Raw genomic sequence first — 15,047 nt, 5'->3', positions numbered from 1 at the left:
AATACATGCGTATATGTTCTCTGTTGCTCTTGTAAAAAGGCACATTCTTTTTCTTAATCTTGTCAGTGTGTTAGGTGTTCGTGAAGAGAGTCAAGTTCCAGAAGAACAGAAGGAATTGTAGACTTCTGAGAGATCAGTAAGATAAAGCACTGATGAAGTAATCTGTCAGGAATCCTGCTTCTTTCTCTCCAGGAAGCCATCTGGAGATAAACCTCTTAGCCAAGACGCGACCTATGTGTTGCCTAGACAGGGTCACGGAACATCACAGGTTCAACTCGCAAACTAAAGCACATCGGTCCAAGTGAGTTCTTTGCTGCATCACTGATCTAAAGTCCTTCCTAAATGCGATGCTCTTCTAGCAAAATGCAGTGTATTTCTTCTGAATTGGAGAAAAGGGAGTAAACTTGGAGTTACAAAAACTATGTGCAAGGAGTCTTCCACAGGCTAGTCAATCTTCAAACGCAGCTTTCATCTCAGCCCTTTCATACTTTACAGTACTGTGGTTGTCTGTCTTAAGATACTGCCTTTCAGGGAAAATTATCTATTCGCTGGTATTTTATGGCATTTTTCTTTTTAAAGCTGGTCCAAAGTCTGAGATTAGGTATCCCAAGCAAATAGAACTATGGTCCAAATCAAAGAAGATATTTAGGTGCCTAAAAAAATAAATGAGTTTTAAACGCCATGGTTAAGCAATAATTTTAGAGTATCCTCTTGCAAAAAAAAAAAAAAATTCCTTTGACTGCATTATACTGCTTGTATATTAACATAGCAGTTCTGTAGTTCTGCTCATGTGCTAACTGAAGTCCTAATTAAAAATGAGATCATGTAGTTTTCCAAGTGCTTCTGGACTTAAGTGTCTGCGTAGTGTGATTTCTCCATCTCTGGAGAAAAGTTAGATTTAAGTACTGGGTGTTACCTTCTTGGCAGACTCTGCCTGTTTCTGTGCTGAAGGCACAAGTTGTTTTGGATGTTTTTCAGAATATCTTGCTAACAAGCTTAAAGGCTAGACATACAATCCTCTACAGGGCTGGTTTGTTGTTGTTGTTTCTTCCTTGTAAGCAGAGAAAAGAACAGATAACCAAACATCCAGTGCTCTTCCTGAGTTGGGCTGGTATCTTCTTCATACATTTTATAATGGCTTGGGATGACAGACTTCTGTCCTCATCTGCCTCCTCCTCTTGAATGTTATGTGGTGTAATGTGGTGCTCTACTGTGACTGAACTCTCTAGCCAGGTCACTTTCAGGGGATTCGCTTTCCAAACTAGTACAAGTTCTCAACAATTCAGCTTTTTCTCTTGTGTTACTTTTGTAAGCAAATCTACGAGTTCAGGACATCTCTGTGGAGTCCTGATGATGATAATGGAGGAGAGTCTAGAAGAAAATGTCACTGTTCAATGCAAGTTCTTAGTACAGTGTTTCTTGTTTGGGGATATGGAAGTTTAAGGTTGTCTTTTTTCACCCTTTCTATTCTCTCATATCTTTGTTCATACTCTTAAGATTTTTTCCCCCTATTTTTTAGTCCCTTCTGCAGTCACAAACCCATCCTCTAGAAAAGAAGCACAGAAGTCTCTGTATTCAACAATGGTATACGGGGTCAGCTACAGGTATCTTGTCACACGCAGGAATGGCCAACCTGTTTCTGGCCCTTAAAGGACAAACCATCCTGCTGCTGGTTTCTGTTGGGTTTTTTGGCTTTGTTTGTTGTTGTCCGCTTTTTGGTTGGTTGGTTTTTGGTTTAGTTTTTTGTGGTTTTTGAGTGTGCTTGTGGTTGTTTGTTGGGTGGTTTTTATTTTTTTTTCCTTTCATTTTGTCCTACACTGGTTGTGCCAATGCAAACATTTTTCCTTATAGGCAATCTTCATACTTTGACCAGAAGACTTAGAACACTAATAACACTCTGTCAGAGTTGGGTTTTTCGGCCTCTAGCATGCTGGTAGTTCACTGTTAAGCACATTCCTTACCTTATTTTGCTGAAATGTGGCATGTAGGTGTGAATAGAGCTTTAAACAGTGCTCTATGAAGTGTAAGAGAATGGCAGCTGCTGATAGATGCATATTCTAAAATCTCTTGAAATGTGTCAAGTGAACTTTTAAGCAATCTGGAATAATAGGCTAAATACAGTGACTTGTTTGCGGCGAGCCTTGCACTGTGTCATGCTCATGCTGAGGTGTTCCGCCAAGTGGAAAAGTGAAATAAATGAGCAAGAAACACAAGAGTAAGGAGGTGGCTTGTCTCTGGTGTTGCGGTAGTTTGGGCTGGAGATGCATTCTGTATTGTAGCTGCTAATTGAGTCTGGGTTTTGCCTGATTTTAATATCTGATCTTGCTGCTAAATGTTATCTGTAGCTGAGTTTAGGCCTTTTGTTCCTACCTGAGTCAAGTAACTACCTAAATCCAGAACTGAATTCTCCACATAGCAATTGTAACTGATGCTATTGCAGACCAGAGACATTTTAAAATACAAGTCTGAAATTAAGTAGGTTTCATTTTAGGGTGATCTTGTATACAACTGGTGTTAATAGTACATTCTGCTGGCACTTAGAAAGTTTTCCTAGATTTCATAGTGTGTTTGACGTGCAAACCTTTCTGAAAGACTGGGCTTGTCAGGTATAGAGAGCTATGCTAACCACCACTACAAGCAAGAGACTACAATAATGTTAGTTCTAAGCAGTATCAAATGACCCACTATCATTCTGTTATTTGCTCTGTACATACTCCTGCAGCTTTGCCACTTTGGACCTTGACCAAATGTGGAAGTTAGAAATCTTCCAGTCTTGTTTCTGTTCAAGTATCTTACTACTCCCTTCAAAGACTAGGACAGATCTTTCTAAAAGAGAGATTCAAGAGACCTTCAGGTAAAACTGAATTAAAACTCTGGCAACAAAGTTAAGTCAGTTCTCACAGCCTTATTGTGTATGTTATTCTGAACAGTAAATACTGTAATATGTTAAACTTACAAATAAAGGCTTTGGGATACTTAATGCATTTTGTAATTGTCCAGCTTATGGATAGACTCGGGCATTGCAGGACTTGCTGGGTGGATACAGAATTGTGTTGGATGCAGTAAGCGACTCAAACAAATAATCTTTATGTGTTGTGATTTGAGCTTTTCCTGTTTAACCCTTTTAACAGCAGTAACTCCTGGAGCCACCTGCACTAAAATGGGCTTCAAAAACCCATATTGCATCTCTGACTACTGCTTAGGTAAATGTCTTGTTTTGGTCGGATACCTGTAGCAATCAAGTTTATATGTAGTAATAAGCTGCAAAGAAAGCTTGTATCTCAATAATAAGGGAATACCTTAACATAAAGAACTCTGTGTTCTTTAGTTTTTAGAAACAGAATAAATTGATCTGAATCACCTTGGCAACCAGCAGACTTAAAAATGAGTCCTTGCCTGAATTCTGTCACAATGAGTCTGGTGAACCTATAAGGTTTCATTAGCTTCTTTCCAGAATGATTTGTATTAAAACACCATTAAATTTTATTTCAAGAATTAACATGATCTGATTTGCTGTCTCCAGGTGTTTTACTGGCAATTCAAATGATACATGTAAAGCTGAATGCTTACTTTACATTTCCCTCTCTTCACCCTACTCTGGCAATGTTTCTGGCCTGTCTGAATTTGGTGTTTGCTGTACACTCGGCCTTAGATCTTTGGCAGAATTTTCACTGATCATAGTACCATGATAAGTTGACCTACTTTTAACTTTCCTCACACATGTTCCTGCCTTCCCAAATGAATTGTCAGTGTCTTACCTGTCCTTGGAGGATTTTTCAGTCACTGTGGTGTTTACCTGTATCTATGCTACAGAGTGTAAGAGTGACCAGCCAACCTGAAAGCTACATGCAACCTTCAGTTTACATGTAGAAGCAGGCCATTGCCTCAGCTGCGGTGTTTGTGATAAACTTGAGGACTCTGTGTGCAGGTTAGGTCACTGTCCACAGAAAAGCACCAAGTCAGCTGGTCCACAGTGATGAAACACTCATCTTCACTGCAAAGGCTACCTGCTGGTTGCTGGGGTTTAATTGTTATTTGTTTGTCATCAAACACATCATGCTATGTAAACTGGTGCTCTGGCTTGCCCCTGTCTTCAGAGTATGTGGTTCCTTGCCTTACTGCTAATTTTTACAGAGCTTTCCTTCCCTGCCTCCCTCCTTTTTTTTTTTTTTTCTTTTTCTGTCTTTTCGTATTCTCAGGTATAAGTTGTGCCCTCCAACTTTTTAATTTTATTTCTCAGCTTTTCAAAATCCACCACCAGTTTTACCACCTTTGTGTCTTGTATACAGCTACCAATAAAAGCAGCCAGTTCTTTCTGTCCTTTAGATGGTGATCTTTTGTAGAGAAAACTACAGCTGTTTGATCCCATTGCCAGTGTCCTTTAGGTGCACATTTTCATACTAAAGAACAGCCTGAACCCGGTGAGGCTAAAATCTGTGTGTCTTATTTCAAATGACAGTGGGCTCATGCCAAATTTTCAAGGATTTGCAGCAGAGGGAAGATCCCCACAAGGCTACAATAAATCAATGTAGTTCATAGTGTCGTTTTCTCATGCTTTTTGTATCAAACTACCTAAAAAAATAAAAGCGGGGGGTGGGCAGGGGCAGAGTGTAACACATTCCCATATAGTTAACTCAAATGACAGTGCCTCAGTTTTCTTAGTTATCAATCTCCATAGCTTAAACTACTGAATTCAAGTATCGAAGTAGGGAATATACAAAAATCCCTTGGTTTGATTGGGAGTTGTATTACAAAAATTGGGAAAGCAAACCTTGGTTTCATTCACCAGTGTGAGATAATGCTAAATGACCCAAGTGTTTATTTGGTAGTGCTTCTCAGCAGGCTAATAATGCCACAAATACATACATTACAATGAAAACAGTAGTAGCTAATGCAAAATTCCAAGTACTGAAAGACACATCACAGAAGGCTGCTAAGCAAAGTCTTAATATGAAATATTAATATGTTAATATTTTGATTGTAAAGTGGGTTACAAGGAGTTGCATAAGCGACATGAAGACAGTGCTTTGAATTTGCATATATTCCTGGTTTGCATTTATATCTAGACATGTCTAATAGGACACAATACCATCATACACATTTTCACATTTTAAAGATCTGCAATAATATTGCTCATTTCCAAACTCATTTTTAGGCAGAATATTTGTCTGTTTTGTTTTCATTGCTGACTCTGCAGCATGGTTCTTAGTTTGAGAAAACCCATTCAAAATCTCCTTTAATACCATGTATTTTACAGGTTATGTTCAGAATATGAAACATTTTTAAAAGTACAATTAAAATCAGGAATTTTGTTTATTAAAAATTCATAAATATTAAAAACCAGAAGGCTAAATCCTTAATAGAGTCTAAGTTATAGTTGTATTTATTTCAATTGAGCTACAATGATTTATCAAATCGAGGATCTGGTCTTTCAGTATAACACTAAGATAAATCTTGCTGATAGGAATTGATTTATTTGTTCAAAGACAGCAGCTCCCTTAAGAGGATATATTAATAATACTGAGGTTTACCTACCCATTTTAATACAGTAAGTTCATAGAAGTGAATGAAAAGCCATTCCATAAAAGCAGGCTGAATAATAAAATCTAAAGCTTCTAAATTGAGGTATATTTATATCATTTAATTCTGCCTGTAAGTCTCTATTTGAAGGAGTAGTATGAAATGCAATCAAAGTAAACTTACATTATTCCTGTTTGCTTTACTACAATTCAATACCACATTGTTTCCAAGCAGGTAAAAACAGCCATGTGAGTTACATTTTTAATGGCTTGCTTTAATTAAAAATAAACAAACAAAAAACTTGGAAGAATTACATCCTGGTATGGAAGCCTTTGTAATGTTTCAAAACATCCCATATTTTAAGCATTTTCCCAGTGGTTTACCTCCCTGCCTATGATTATGAAAGCTATTACTTCTTCTCTTAAAAAACATGAAAATGCTTAAACCGAACAAGATGAAACTTCCTGTTGTGGTGAATCAGTCTTTCTTAAAATAGCACTGCCATGTACTGCTCAGGTTGGGAAATACTACAAAGGAAATTTTGTGTGAGGATAAAAAAACCAAACAAACAACTTTGGTTGTGGTTGGTTTATTTTTAATAGTAAGATTTGGAAGAAATATTCTTTATGACAGTTCCTTCATGGACATAACCTTCCTTTAGTTCTGAATTTGGAGTGATGCTTTCATAAGTGATTTTTTGTAAGTGATTTTGGACTCCCTGTTACCTGTACTGTATATGCACCTCACTCCTGCTCAAATAAAACATTTTCAAGTAAAAGTCAAAATAGGCTGGAGAACTCAGGGGTTTATTACCTTTAGAATTTTACCTTTATGGGTTGGTTGGAACAAGGGTAAGATATTTTTAAAAAAATAAATAAACCTGAGAAAAAACATCAAGAGGCTAGAGTATACTGCCTAATGTACCTTTATTATAAAGGGATCCTTTACCACAAAGGCTTTGTAAGTATTGTTGTATTCCTTGAAGATTTGATCACAGAAACTACTGAACTTTCAACACTGGTTCAGACTTGAGTACACATGGGTTGCGTTCACATGCAGCAGCAGCAGCTGCTTACCAAAGGGTATTTTTGCAGGATCAAAGCTTCATTTTTTCCCCTGAGCAAGCATGTCCATTTGTTAGTTTTACATTGCCTTAGAGGATTCTGGTAGGAGAATATGCAAAATAATTGTTGGACTTCAAAATCTTAACACCTCCCATTAAAACAAACAAACAAAAGTGGATAATATACACAATATCTCTGAAGACAAAAGAGCTCTACAAACCTCGGTTTTGACTGATTCACCGGTAAGGCTAACACTAACTAATCTTCAACCTTGTCCCTATGCCTAAGAGAGCGCTTTGGAATTTCACATCTTTGTAAAATTGTACAATAAATAACGATGGAAACGTACAAAGTAAGGAATAACTATGTACGGCACTGATAAAATTAAACGCCACATTGGCTTAACTAAATATAACAGCAGATATTACCTTTCTTTAGCATTACTTCTTAGGCTAATAATGGCTTGTTCTGCTTAGATCTTTACTTACACAATTGCACAGTTCCCTTTCTTTGGATTATTTCTTTAGGCCACAGACCACTCCCATTCCTTCATCTGGTGAAAAGATGTCATTCCAGAATGTGAAAGACTCAACTTCACCCGGATCCTTGCTGTTGTGAAGGTATTTCAGACTGCCAGATATACGGCCTCGTCTGAATCCTTGCCACTGTCTTCACTGGGCAAGCAGCCACCCCCGCTTGGGGACCTACAGCTCAAGTCCTCCACACCAGACTCCTGGTCACTGTTTGCTGAGAGGTCAGGGTCAGAGCTTTTCAGGTTGTCCTGTGTCAAAATCAGGGCTGAATCGTCTTCATCCCCTTGTGAAGGGCTGCGGGATGGGAATGATTTCAGGTCGTTGCTGTACTCCTGGGGAGTGTTAGCTAAGCTGTTGCTGGAAGTAGAAAGCCCTGGCTGTTTGCTTCGGTCTTGTTGCTTACTCTTGACTTTATTACCATTTAATTGTGATTTCTGAAGATTTGCCAGTCTCTGAAATTAAAAAAAACCCAAACAAACAACAAACCAGGGTGTATTACATGGAAACACTCTGATGTCTCTGCTATTTGCCTTAAACAAAACAAACTAATTTCAGAGCCCAAGCCCCTTAAAACTGCCTATTTGCATTTATAGTGTATGAGAAGTGTACAATTTATCACAAACCAAAGCTCAATTACAGCATCCTTCTGAGTTACAGAAAGATACGAAATTTCTTTCAGTAGTACTTCTGCAACAACACAGGTAAAATTTTATCCCTGAAGAAAAAAATCCACTGTTACGTCTTAAATGCAAAACATCAATAGTAATTTATGTGAGAACAAAGATGCCAGCTGAACACCCTCATGCCAGAAAAGGATGTAGCATGCAGGGGACTGTACAGAGTAAATATGGAGCTGGGTTTCATTTACCATCAGTTAAGTCTGGGGCATTGAGATCAAGTGTTTATTACCTCTCCTAAGACCTCCAGCTCTTCTTCCAGCTGCTGAGTTTCTTCTTTCACTGCCATCAGATAATCTGTAACTGACTGTCGAGGATGAAGCCCCTTCTCAAAGCGGTTGTACATCCCACTCCAGAACCTGGAATTGATGGGAAGGTCGGCAATTTTCTTATTTGGTGAGGTGGCCCCAGAAGACTTAAATACACACTATTTTTTTCCCAGACATTGTCCTAAATGGTTCGTCATTTAGGATTATTTATCTTTAAAGTGCATACACATAAGTTAATTGAATATTTGGTAAGATTTATGGTTCATTTGCATTGTCTCTATCCTTTAGACACAACTGTGTGGACATACACAGCTTGAATCAGTTTTGGCACACAACAGAAAGGTGAATGTACCTTTGACTTAGATCACATGGCTGAGGGTGGCTCCCTGAATGCAAACTTTTGCTGTATTATTTTCTTGGGCTATGGGCTTTAGAGCAATGGTACCTATAAAACAGCCAAGGTTAAAGACAGTTTTTCATAATCCTCGTTCTCAACCGTTGTTTAACTTGCCATTAAGTCAACTATGAAATTTGGTATGTTTGGTTTTGTCTGAGGCTGGGGCGGGGTGAGGTGCAGCTACTCAACAGATCTTTTTAAATTATTTTGATTTTATTATTTTTAAAATTATTTTTATTATTTTTTTTCCCTGTAAAGTTGAAAATCAGGAGTAAAAGAGAAGTATGGCATCCTGTTCTCTTAAAATCTAAACTGACATTTTAAACTGACCCAAGAAAATTGCATGAAGCATACACATTGGCAAGTTCTCTTCCTGTTCAACAGAATGTATTTGACAAACCCTTAGTTACAGAGCCGTGCTGATTTTTCATTTTCAGGAGGAGAGGACTCAAACTGTAAGTCCGTAGCTCACTCTAGCACTCCTCCTGCCTTCTGTCTTCCTGGCAATAGGTGGCCACAGCCAGACTCTGAGTAAATAGGTAACTAGTTCACCAGACAGGTTAAGTAACCAAGAGACCTGCCCCCAGCTGCAGCCAAGGAGCCAACAGATCTTTTTGGAGCATGTGCGTGCTCTTTTGTTTATTATTCCTACTCCAGTAGTATTCTATTGAAGTCACATTTCCCCTTAAGTTATCATCTGATAGTTCACACGTGGAAATCTTTACACACCCAAGTAATTCCATTAAGATCAACAGGATTATTCATCCAATGGAGGACCTGCAATATCACTACTTCTTTTATAAATCCCACTATGCTAAAGAATAGGATTAATGACTATTTTTACATTGTTTTAAAGTGGATGTGACCTGGAACAGTAGATGTGAAAGAATTCCATTTCTGTCATTTAGGATATTTATTGACTTTTTAACAGGTGCTTTTACTTGCAATTGGGAAACAAACTGGTCAGTTTTACTTAAATAACAGTTTTCCTTAATTTCTAATTAATTTCTTCTGTTTGTTAAGATTAATTGCACAATTACTCAAGTCAGAATGTCAATAATAACATTTCCAAAATTATGGTATTTTGTTACATTTTGAAAAGACTTAAATATCAGGTCAAACTTACTTCGTATACTTTGCAGTATAACAACAACATCAGGAAAGTCTCCTTTCTGTCTTGCTAAACCCTTGTTTTAGCAATGAAACCATGTGATTTCTTGACATGTCCATTTTTAATTTTTTTATACCAACTGATCCAAATAATCACCACAAAATCTTGAAATGTAAGATGTTTAAGCAACTTTAAATTTGAAAACCACAGACAAGAACAGAACTGAAAGAGCCATTTCTCAGTGGAAGAAGAGAGTAACCATGAAATTAGGACACAACTATCAACATAGCTTTAATCTTAAGCTGCTTTTCAGACTAATACTCTGTTGTGGAATGGTGCAGAGGTGTCGGCTGACTGTGGGCATACAAGGAATGAACACATTGCATCCCAGACTGAATTCATTCTCTGTAAGCTACCTTATGGAGTGAAAAATATTTAAATATAAAGGTACTCTGTTCTGAACTAACACAGCGTACAGTTCTGAATAGCAAGTGATACTACCTACTTGTACAAGAAGTTGCAGGGAGCCACCTGGGGGTGCAGGGTCCCTTGAGTTTGGCTGTGGTCTGATCTATATAAAGGATTCAGGTAATCAGCACGATTTTTCCACAAGTGAGCCCACAATGAATATGTTCGTTCTTGGATTCTGAAAAAAAATATATTAGGTAAAAATATATTAAAGACTCTACTACAATTCAGGTATAGCTAAAGCTTAAAGAAGACGTTCTAGTGCTTTGATTTTAAGTGGATTGTGACACTGAAGCTGCTCTGCATTCGAGCAGTGAAAAGGACCAAAGGGAAGCAGCAAGCACTAACTCCCACCTTCCTCTTGCTGCTGCTGACACGATTGGGATGCATGAGGAAAGCAGAGGGTATCATGAGGTACCTGAGGAGCCAGGGCACCAGGAAGCAAATACAAACATCAGCGCTGCTAGAAATGATATTATTGTCTCTATTTGGGCCTGAGGGCTGGTAGATTAATGCATAATTGCCTTGGGACCAAAGAGCAGGAGGACAGTTTGCTGAGTCAGTCCTAGGAAGGGCTACCAGACAAAAAGGCTGTTTGTAAGAAAGTATTGGAGAAGTCAGGACTGAGGTGTTGGCTGGGATGCTCATGAGATCCAAAACCACGTTAAACCACAGAAGAGCAGTGATTCTTAAACTGATATCTTAACTAGTTAATAACTTTTTTGTATCAGAGCTACAGTGACAGCTTGCCTTGGATGTTGTTAATGCTGCAATGAAGGTAGGGCCACATGGCTGAAGAGCTAATGCTCTGGGCAGTTTTCACTAATCCCTGTCACACACCCTGTGGATTACATTCCCAGCAGAGCCACGTTGCAGAGGATAAACTTAGAGGATAAACTTTTTTTTCAGTATTAATCTGTGTCATCAGCAGATGACAGGCAAGAAGTCTGCACTGTGTCTTACGAAAACACATACATGGAGATGGCAAATGTCTGACTCCTCAATACACCACCACCCACAGATGCCACACATAAATATACTACTAAAGAAAAGTCTTTCATACTTCAGCTCTCGTCTCTCCTTCTGGCTGTTACACAGGAAATTCCCAAACTGGCAGGAATAGATGTGATGCTGTATGTGGATGAGGAACCTCTCATTGAACTCAAAGGCACAAGGAAACTGTTCCATCAACTGCCAAACACACTCAATGAACTGGTCAATAACAGGGGATATCTCCTTCGGATCTCCATCTAAATTGCCATATCTAAACAAGACAAGATACATTCAATTATAACCTGAAATCCTCCAGGAAAACTGAATTAACAGCAATGAAAACAAACACTTGCATTTAGTATACAAGTTCCATCATAGACATTCATTTCTAAAATCTCGACTACTAGAATATTTTTATTTACAAAAATGATGTGTGGTTCATGGAGCAGAATGAAGGCAGAGTTTATCAAGTATAAATAAAGAAAACAAAAAGCCACAAAACATTTACAAGTGTTTTGTTGCCTTACAGTTACTAACAGCTGCCTGCTGCATAGCCACGTTTTAATGCTATTAATATAAAGTTATGCTGAAGTAACATAAGTCATCATAAGAATGACTGCAACGACTTTAAAAACCTAGCTTAGACCTTCTCTCAACGCCAGACCATTGCCAAAATCAGAAAACTGAGCAGGAGAGGAACAGAAAAACCTTGGCAGAAAACAGTTTAAAGCTGCCCTCTCTTGGTGAAATTTTTAGAAAGTGGTAAATGTTTAACATGCTACTGTGTATGTCAAGTAAACAAATTTTCTATCTATAGGAACCACCTGCAATGGGGTACCTTGAAGAACAGCAACCTGAAAATATGAAACACATAGAAGTAAAAAATATTTTATAAGTATGAAAAATATTTATAATATTTTATAAATTTGAAAAATATTTATAATATTTTTATAAGCAGCAGCACTTTCAATCAATGATTCTACTTATCATGTGTGTGCATGCATGTAGAATTGAACTCCATAAACATCTAAAACTGAAACCTCTAATTCTACTATTATTATACATCACAGAGAATATAGCAATATGGTGCTGCAAACCAAAGCTATCAGTGGTGATTACATTTAATAATATATTCCACCACTGATAATAATAGACATCTGACCGTATCATATTAACTGTAGTATTTCTTGCTGGAATTTCACAGGTGGTGTGGAGCTGCACAGTTTTCCTGAAAGTTTTCTTGGTGTTTTTTGGAAACTAGAACATAAATTTTTATTCAAATCAAGCAATATAATGTAATTATATTCCAGTATAAAAATCACATTTTATATTTTTACGGAAAATAAAAGGAAAGACAAGAAAGAAGGAAAGTGTGGATATTTATCCATGTTTAAACATACAGAGTCTTCAAATATTTTAATTACATTATAGCACTCATATAATGGATGTACAAAATAACTTGTCCAGATAGAAGACTTTCCACTTCCCTTTACGTGACGTTTCTGAACAAATCCTATTGTTTTCGTTTGAACAGAGGATAATGGGAAGAGTGTATTTTTTACATACTAGATAACTTGCAGACATGCCTAAGATTAAGTACTGTCCTGCAAGATGTAGTCTTTGCTGAACAAGGACTTAGGTGGGAAGTCTTGGCACTACTGAAAGATCTGCTGGAGTCCCAAGGGATTTTGCAAGCCACATACATACTTTCCTCTCACTGGGATATCTCAATGCTTGAGGAAACTGCAAGACCAGCACTCAGAACTCCCAATAGCAGCCGTGGAATGCGTATATAAGAAAAGACTGATATGAAAATATTCCACTTTGAGTTTTCCAGGCAGATGAATCGTATAGTAGGAGAAAAGGGTATGGCCATTTCCTGAGGGCACTCTGCTGATATGCTTTGAAAGGCAACAACGAAGTAAAATCGGAATGGTAGCAGGTACTGACTACACAAAAATATCTAGAGAAAACCTTAGCACCAGCTTACCTGTGGTTAAATTTGTGACCAAAGGAAACCCAATCCTTTTCAATTAACACCTAAAATGAGAATATTGCATTCAGTGTTGTGGAGCAGAGCTAACGTGTTAAGCAGGCAGAAGAGTGGTGTAAACAAGCAGTATTGGAATCCCAGATAATTCTTAGAATAAGCAGAGAAGTTAAAAGTGAGAATGATGCAAGAAAGCAGTATTGGAATCCCAGATAATTTTTAGAATAAGCAGAAAAAAAAGGAGTGATGAGCACTGCTGCCAGCTCAAGGGAAAGTAGCACTCTTCATGGTTGCAGATAGGATGCCAGTATTTCCACACAACTTGAGTTAGCTTGATACATCATTTTCTAAAACAGAACCTAAAAATGTCTCTAACATCTTTTTAACATGTGAACAGTAACTTGATAAGCAGCATTCCTAGCTGCTTTACCAATACTGATTTGCTTGAGAAAGGAACAGATTTTCCAACACAGCTGTTCATTGCAGTCTAATGTCTAAGGAGCACACACTTCTGACACTCAAAATTTGACTGATCCTTGAAATTAATACAAATTATTGCTTGCATGAAAGCTCCTTGGGATATGAGAAAGTTCCTTGGTCAAGGTTAGGAAAAACATAATGGGTGTCCAACTGATTCCCACTTTTGATAACATTTCATACAGAAACTGGGAGACTGTAACTTGGACACAGAAAAACTTTCCTTTCTAATTAAAAAAAAAAATCAAAAAAGTATATTTAAGAAAAGTTTATTTTCCATTAAAACTAAAGACATATACTTAAATGATGCATAATACTTTATTTACTCTGTGAAAGAGAACCTGCTTACCATGAATCCCTTCATAGTTCTGTAATATGGATCCAAGAGAAGGCTCGCTACAGAGCAAACCTGGGCTGTCCTATCCCAGCCATCAGAGCAGTGAACAAGCACACTCACACCTTCCTCAGCCACAGCCTAAAGAGACAGGAAAAAGTCAGAAATTTCACAAGCAGGGAGAAAGGCAATGGTAAGAGAGCAACAGTGAGATAGCACAATAGAGTATCAATTTGGGAACTGGGAAACCTTGTTAATTTTTGTATTCTGCCACGGAGTTCTTGAATTACATTGAGTGTTATTCCTCTCACTTGAAAAGTCTTAATCTCTTCCCATCCCATGCAATATGGTGGTTGCAGCATCACCTGTTTATGCTCCACTACAGGAGGATGAGGGATCTGTTTCAACAAAAATACATCAGTTTGCCAGAGCGGACAGCTGCTTAGAACAAATTCAGATGCTGCTAATGCTCAAATTCATAAACCAGCAAAAGAACAGCCATATTTGCAATATGGCTCTTTATTTCCCTTCTTGATGCTAATGTTGATAAAGGCAATGTTTGTTTCCGATGTCAGTGCTAGCACAGATGTTATTACAGCACACTGCATTGCACACTGATGACACACTTCTGAAGATTTGTGTGGTGATAGAGGTAAACTTCCACATCTAATAAGCAAGATTGTATTAGCGTCTTTAATGTAAACAGCTAGGGAGAGAGTATCCCATTTTATATGTAACCACACAAGAAGAAATCACACTAAGTTCTCCGAAGTCTACTGTTGCATTATTTTTAGAACTTGAGATAATTTTTTTTTTTTAATTTTGAGGGGTTTGACCTTCAAAATTTCTAAAACTAAATTTAGAATGTAGGGAAATAAAATAGGTTAGGAAAGATACCGCTTAGAAAAATAAACATTTAACTTAAGCTTGGGCTTAATAAGGAATGAAGAATAATAATAAAGTATCTATGTTTGTCTCAAGAGACAAGTAAATTCTACCAAAATAGAACCCCTGTGGGCAGGAGACCAGTAACTGAGAACACATAAAGAGGAGTCAAAGTGCATGTCTGAGGAGGCACGAGGCTAGAAAGCATATAGATAAAAGATATTTTTTTTCTGGATGGTATTTTAAGACTAGCCAGTGGGGAAAAGTTGGCAAGAGCTAATGTAAATGACCTGATTTCTATTAGCTAATGAAAGCTAGTAGGGCTGGGA

General features: G+C 37.6%; 1 protein-coding gene across 1 annotated transcript in view; it reads right to left on the bottom strand.

The window, feature by feature from the left end:
- Positions 1–7,197: 7,197 nt before the first annotated feature.
- The window catches only part of MTMR7 (myotubularin related protein 7), a 47,118-nt gene continuing 39,268 nt past the window's right edge, over positions 7,198–15,047 (bottom strand). Inside the window, exons 9-14 of the mRNA XM_082051004.1 lie at positions 13,849–13,974; positions 13,023–13,072; positions 11,103–11,303; positions 10,077–10,217; positions 8,027–8,153; positions 7,198–7,569 (exon numbers count right to left, since the gene is read on the bottom strand). Coding sequence (XP_081907130.1) covers positions 7,210–7,569; positions 8,027–8,153; positions 10,077–10,217; positions 11,103–11,303; positions 13,023–13,072; positions 13,849–13,974 — 1,005 coding nt within the window. The 3' untranslated portion in view covers positions 7,198–7,209. The remainder of the gene's footprint in view (positions 7,570–8,026; positions 8,154–10,076; positions 10,218–11,102; positions 11,304–13,022; positions 13,073–13,848; positions 13,975–15,047) is intronic.

Source organism: Streptopelia decaocto (assembly GCF_964273445.1).
Source record: "Streptopelia decaocto genome assembly, chromosome: 4".
NCBI lineage: Eukaryota > Metazoa > Chordata > Aves > Columbiformes > Columbidae > Streptopelia > Streptopelia decaocto.
The sequence above is the reverse complement of the archived record's forward strand: the minus strand, read 5'-3'. Positions and strand labels throughout refer to the sequence as shown.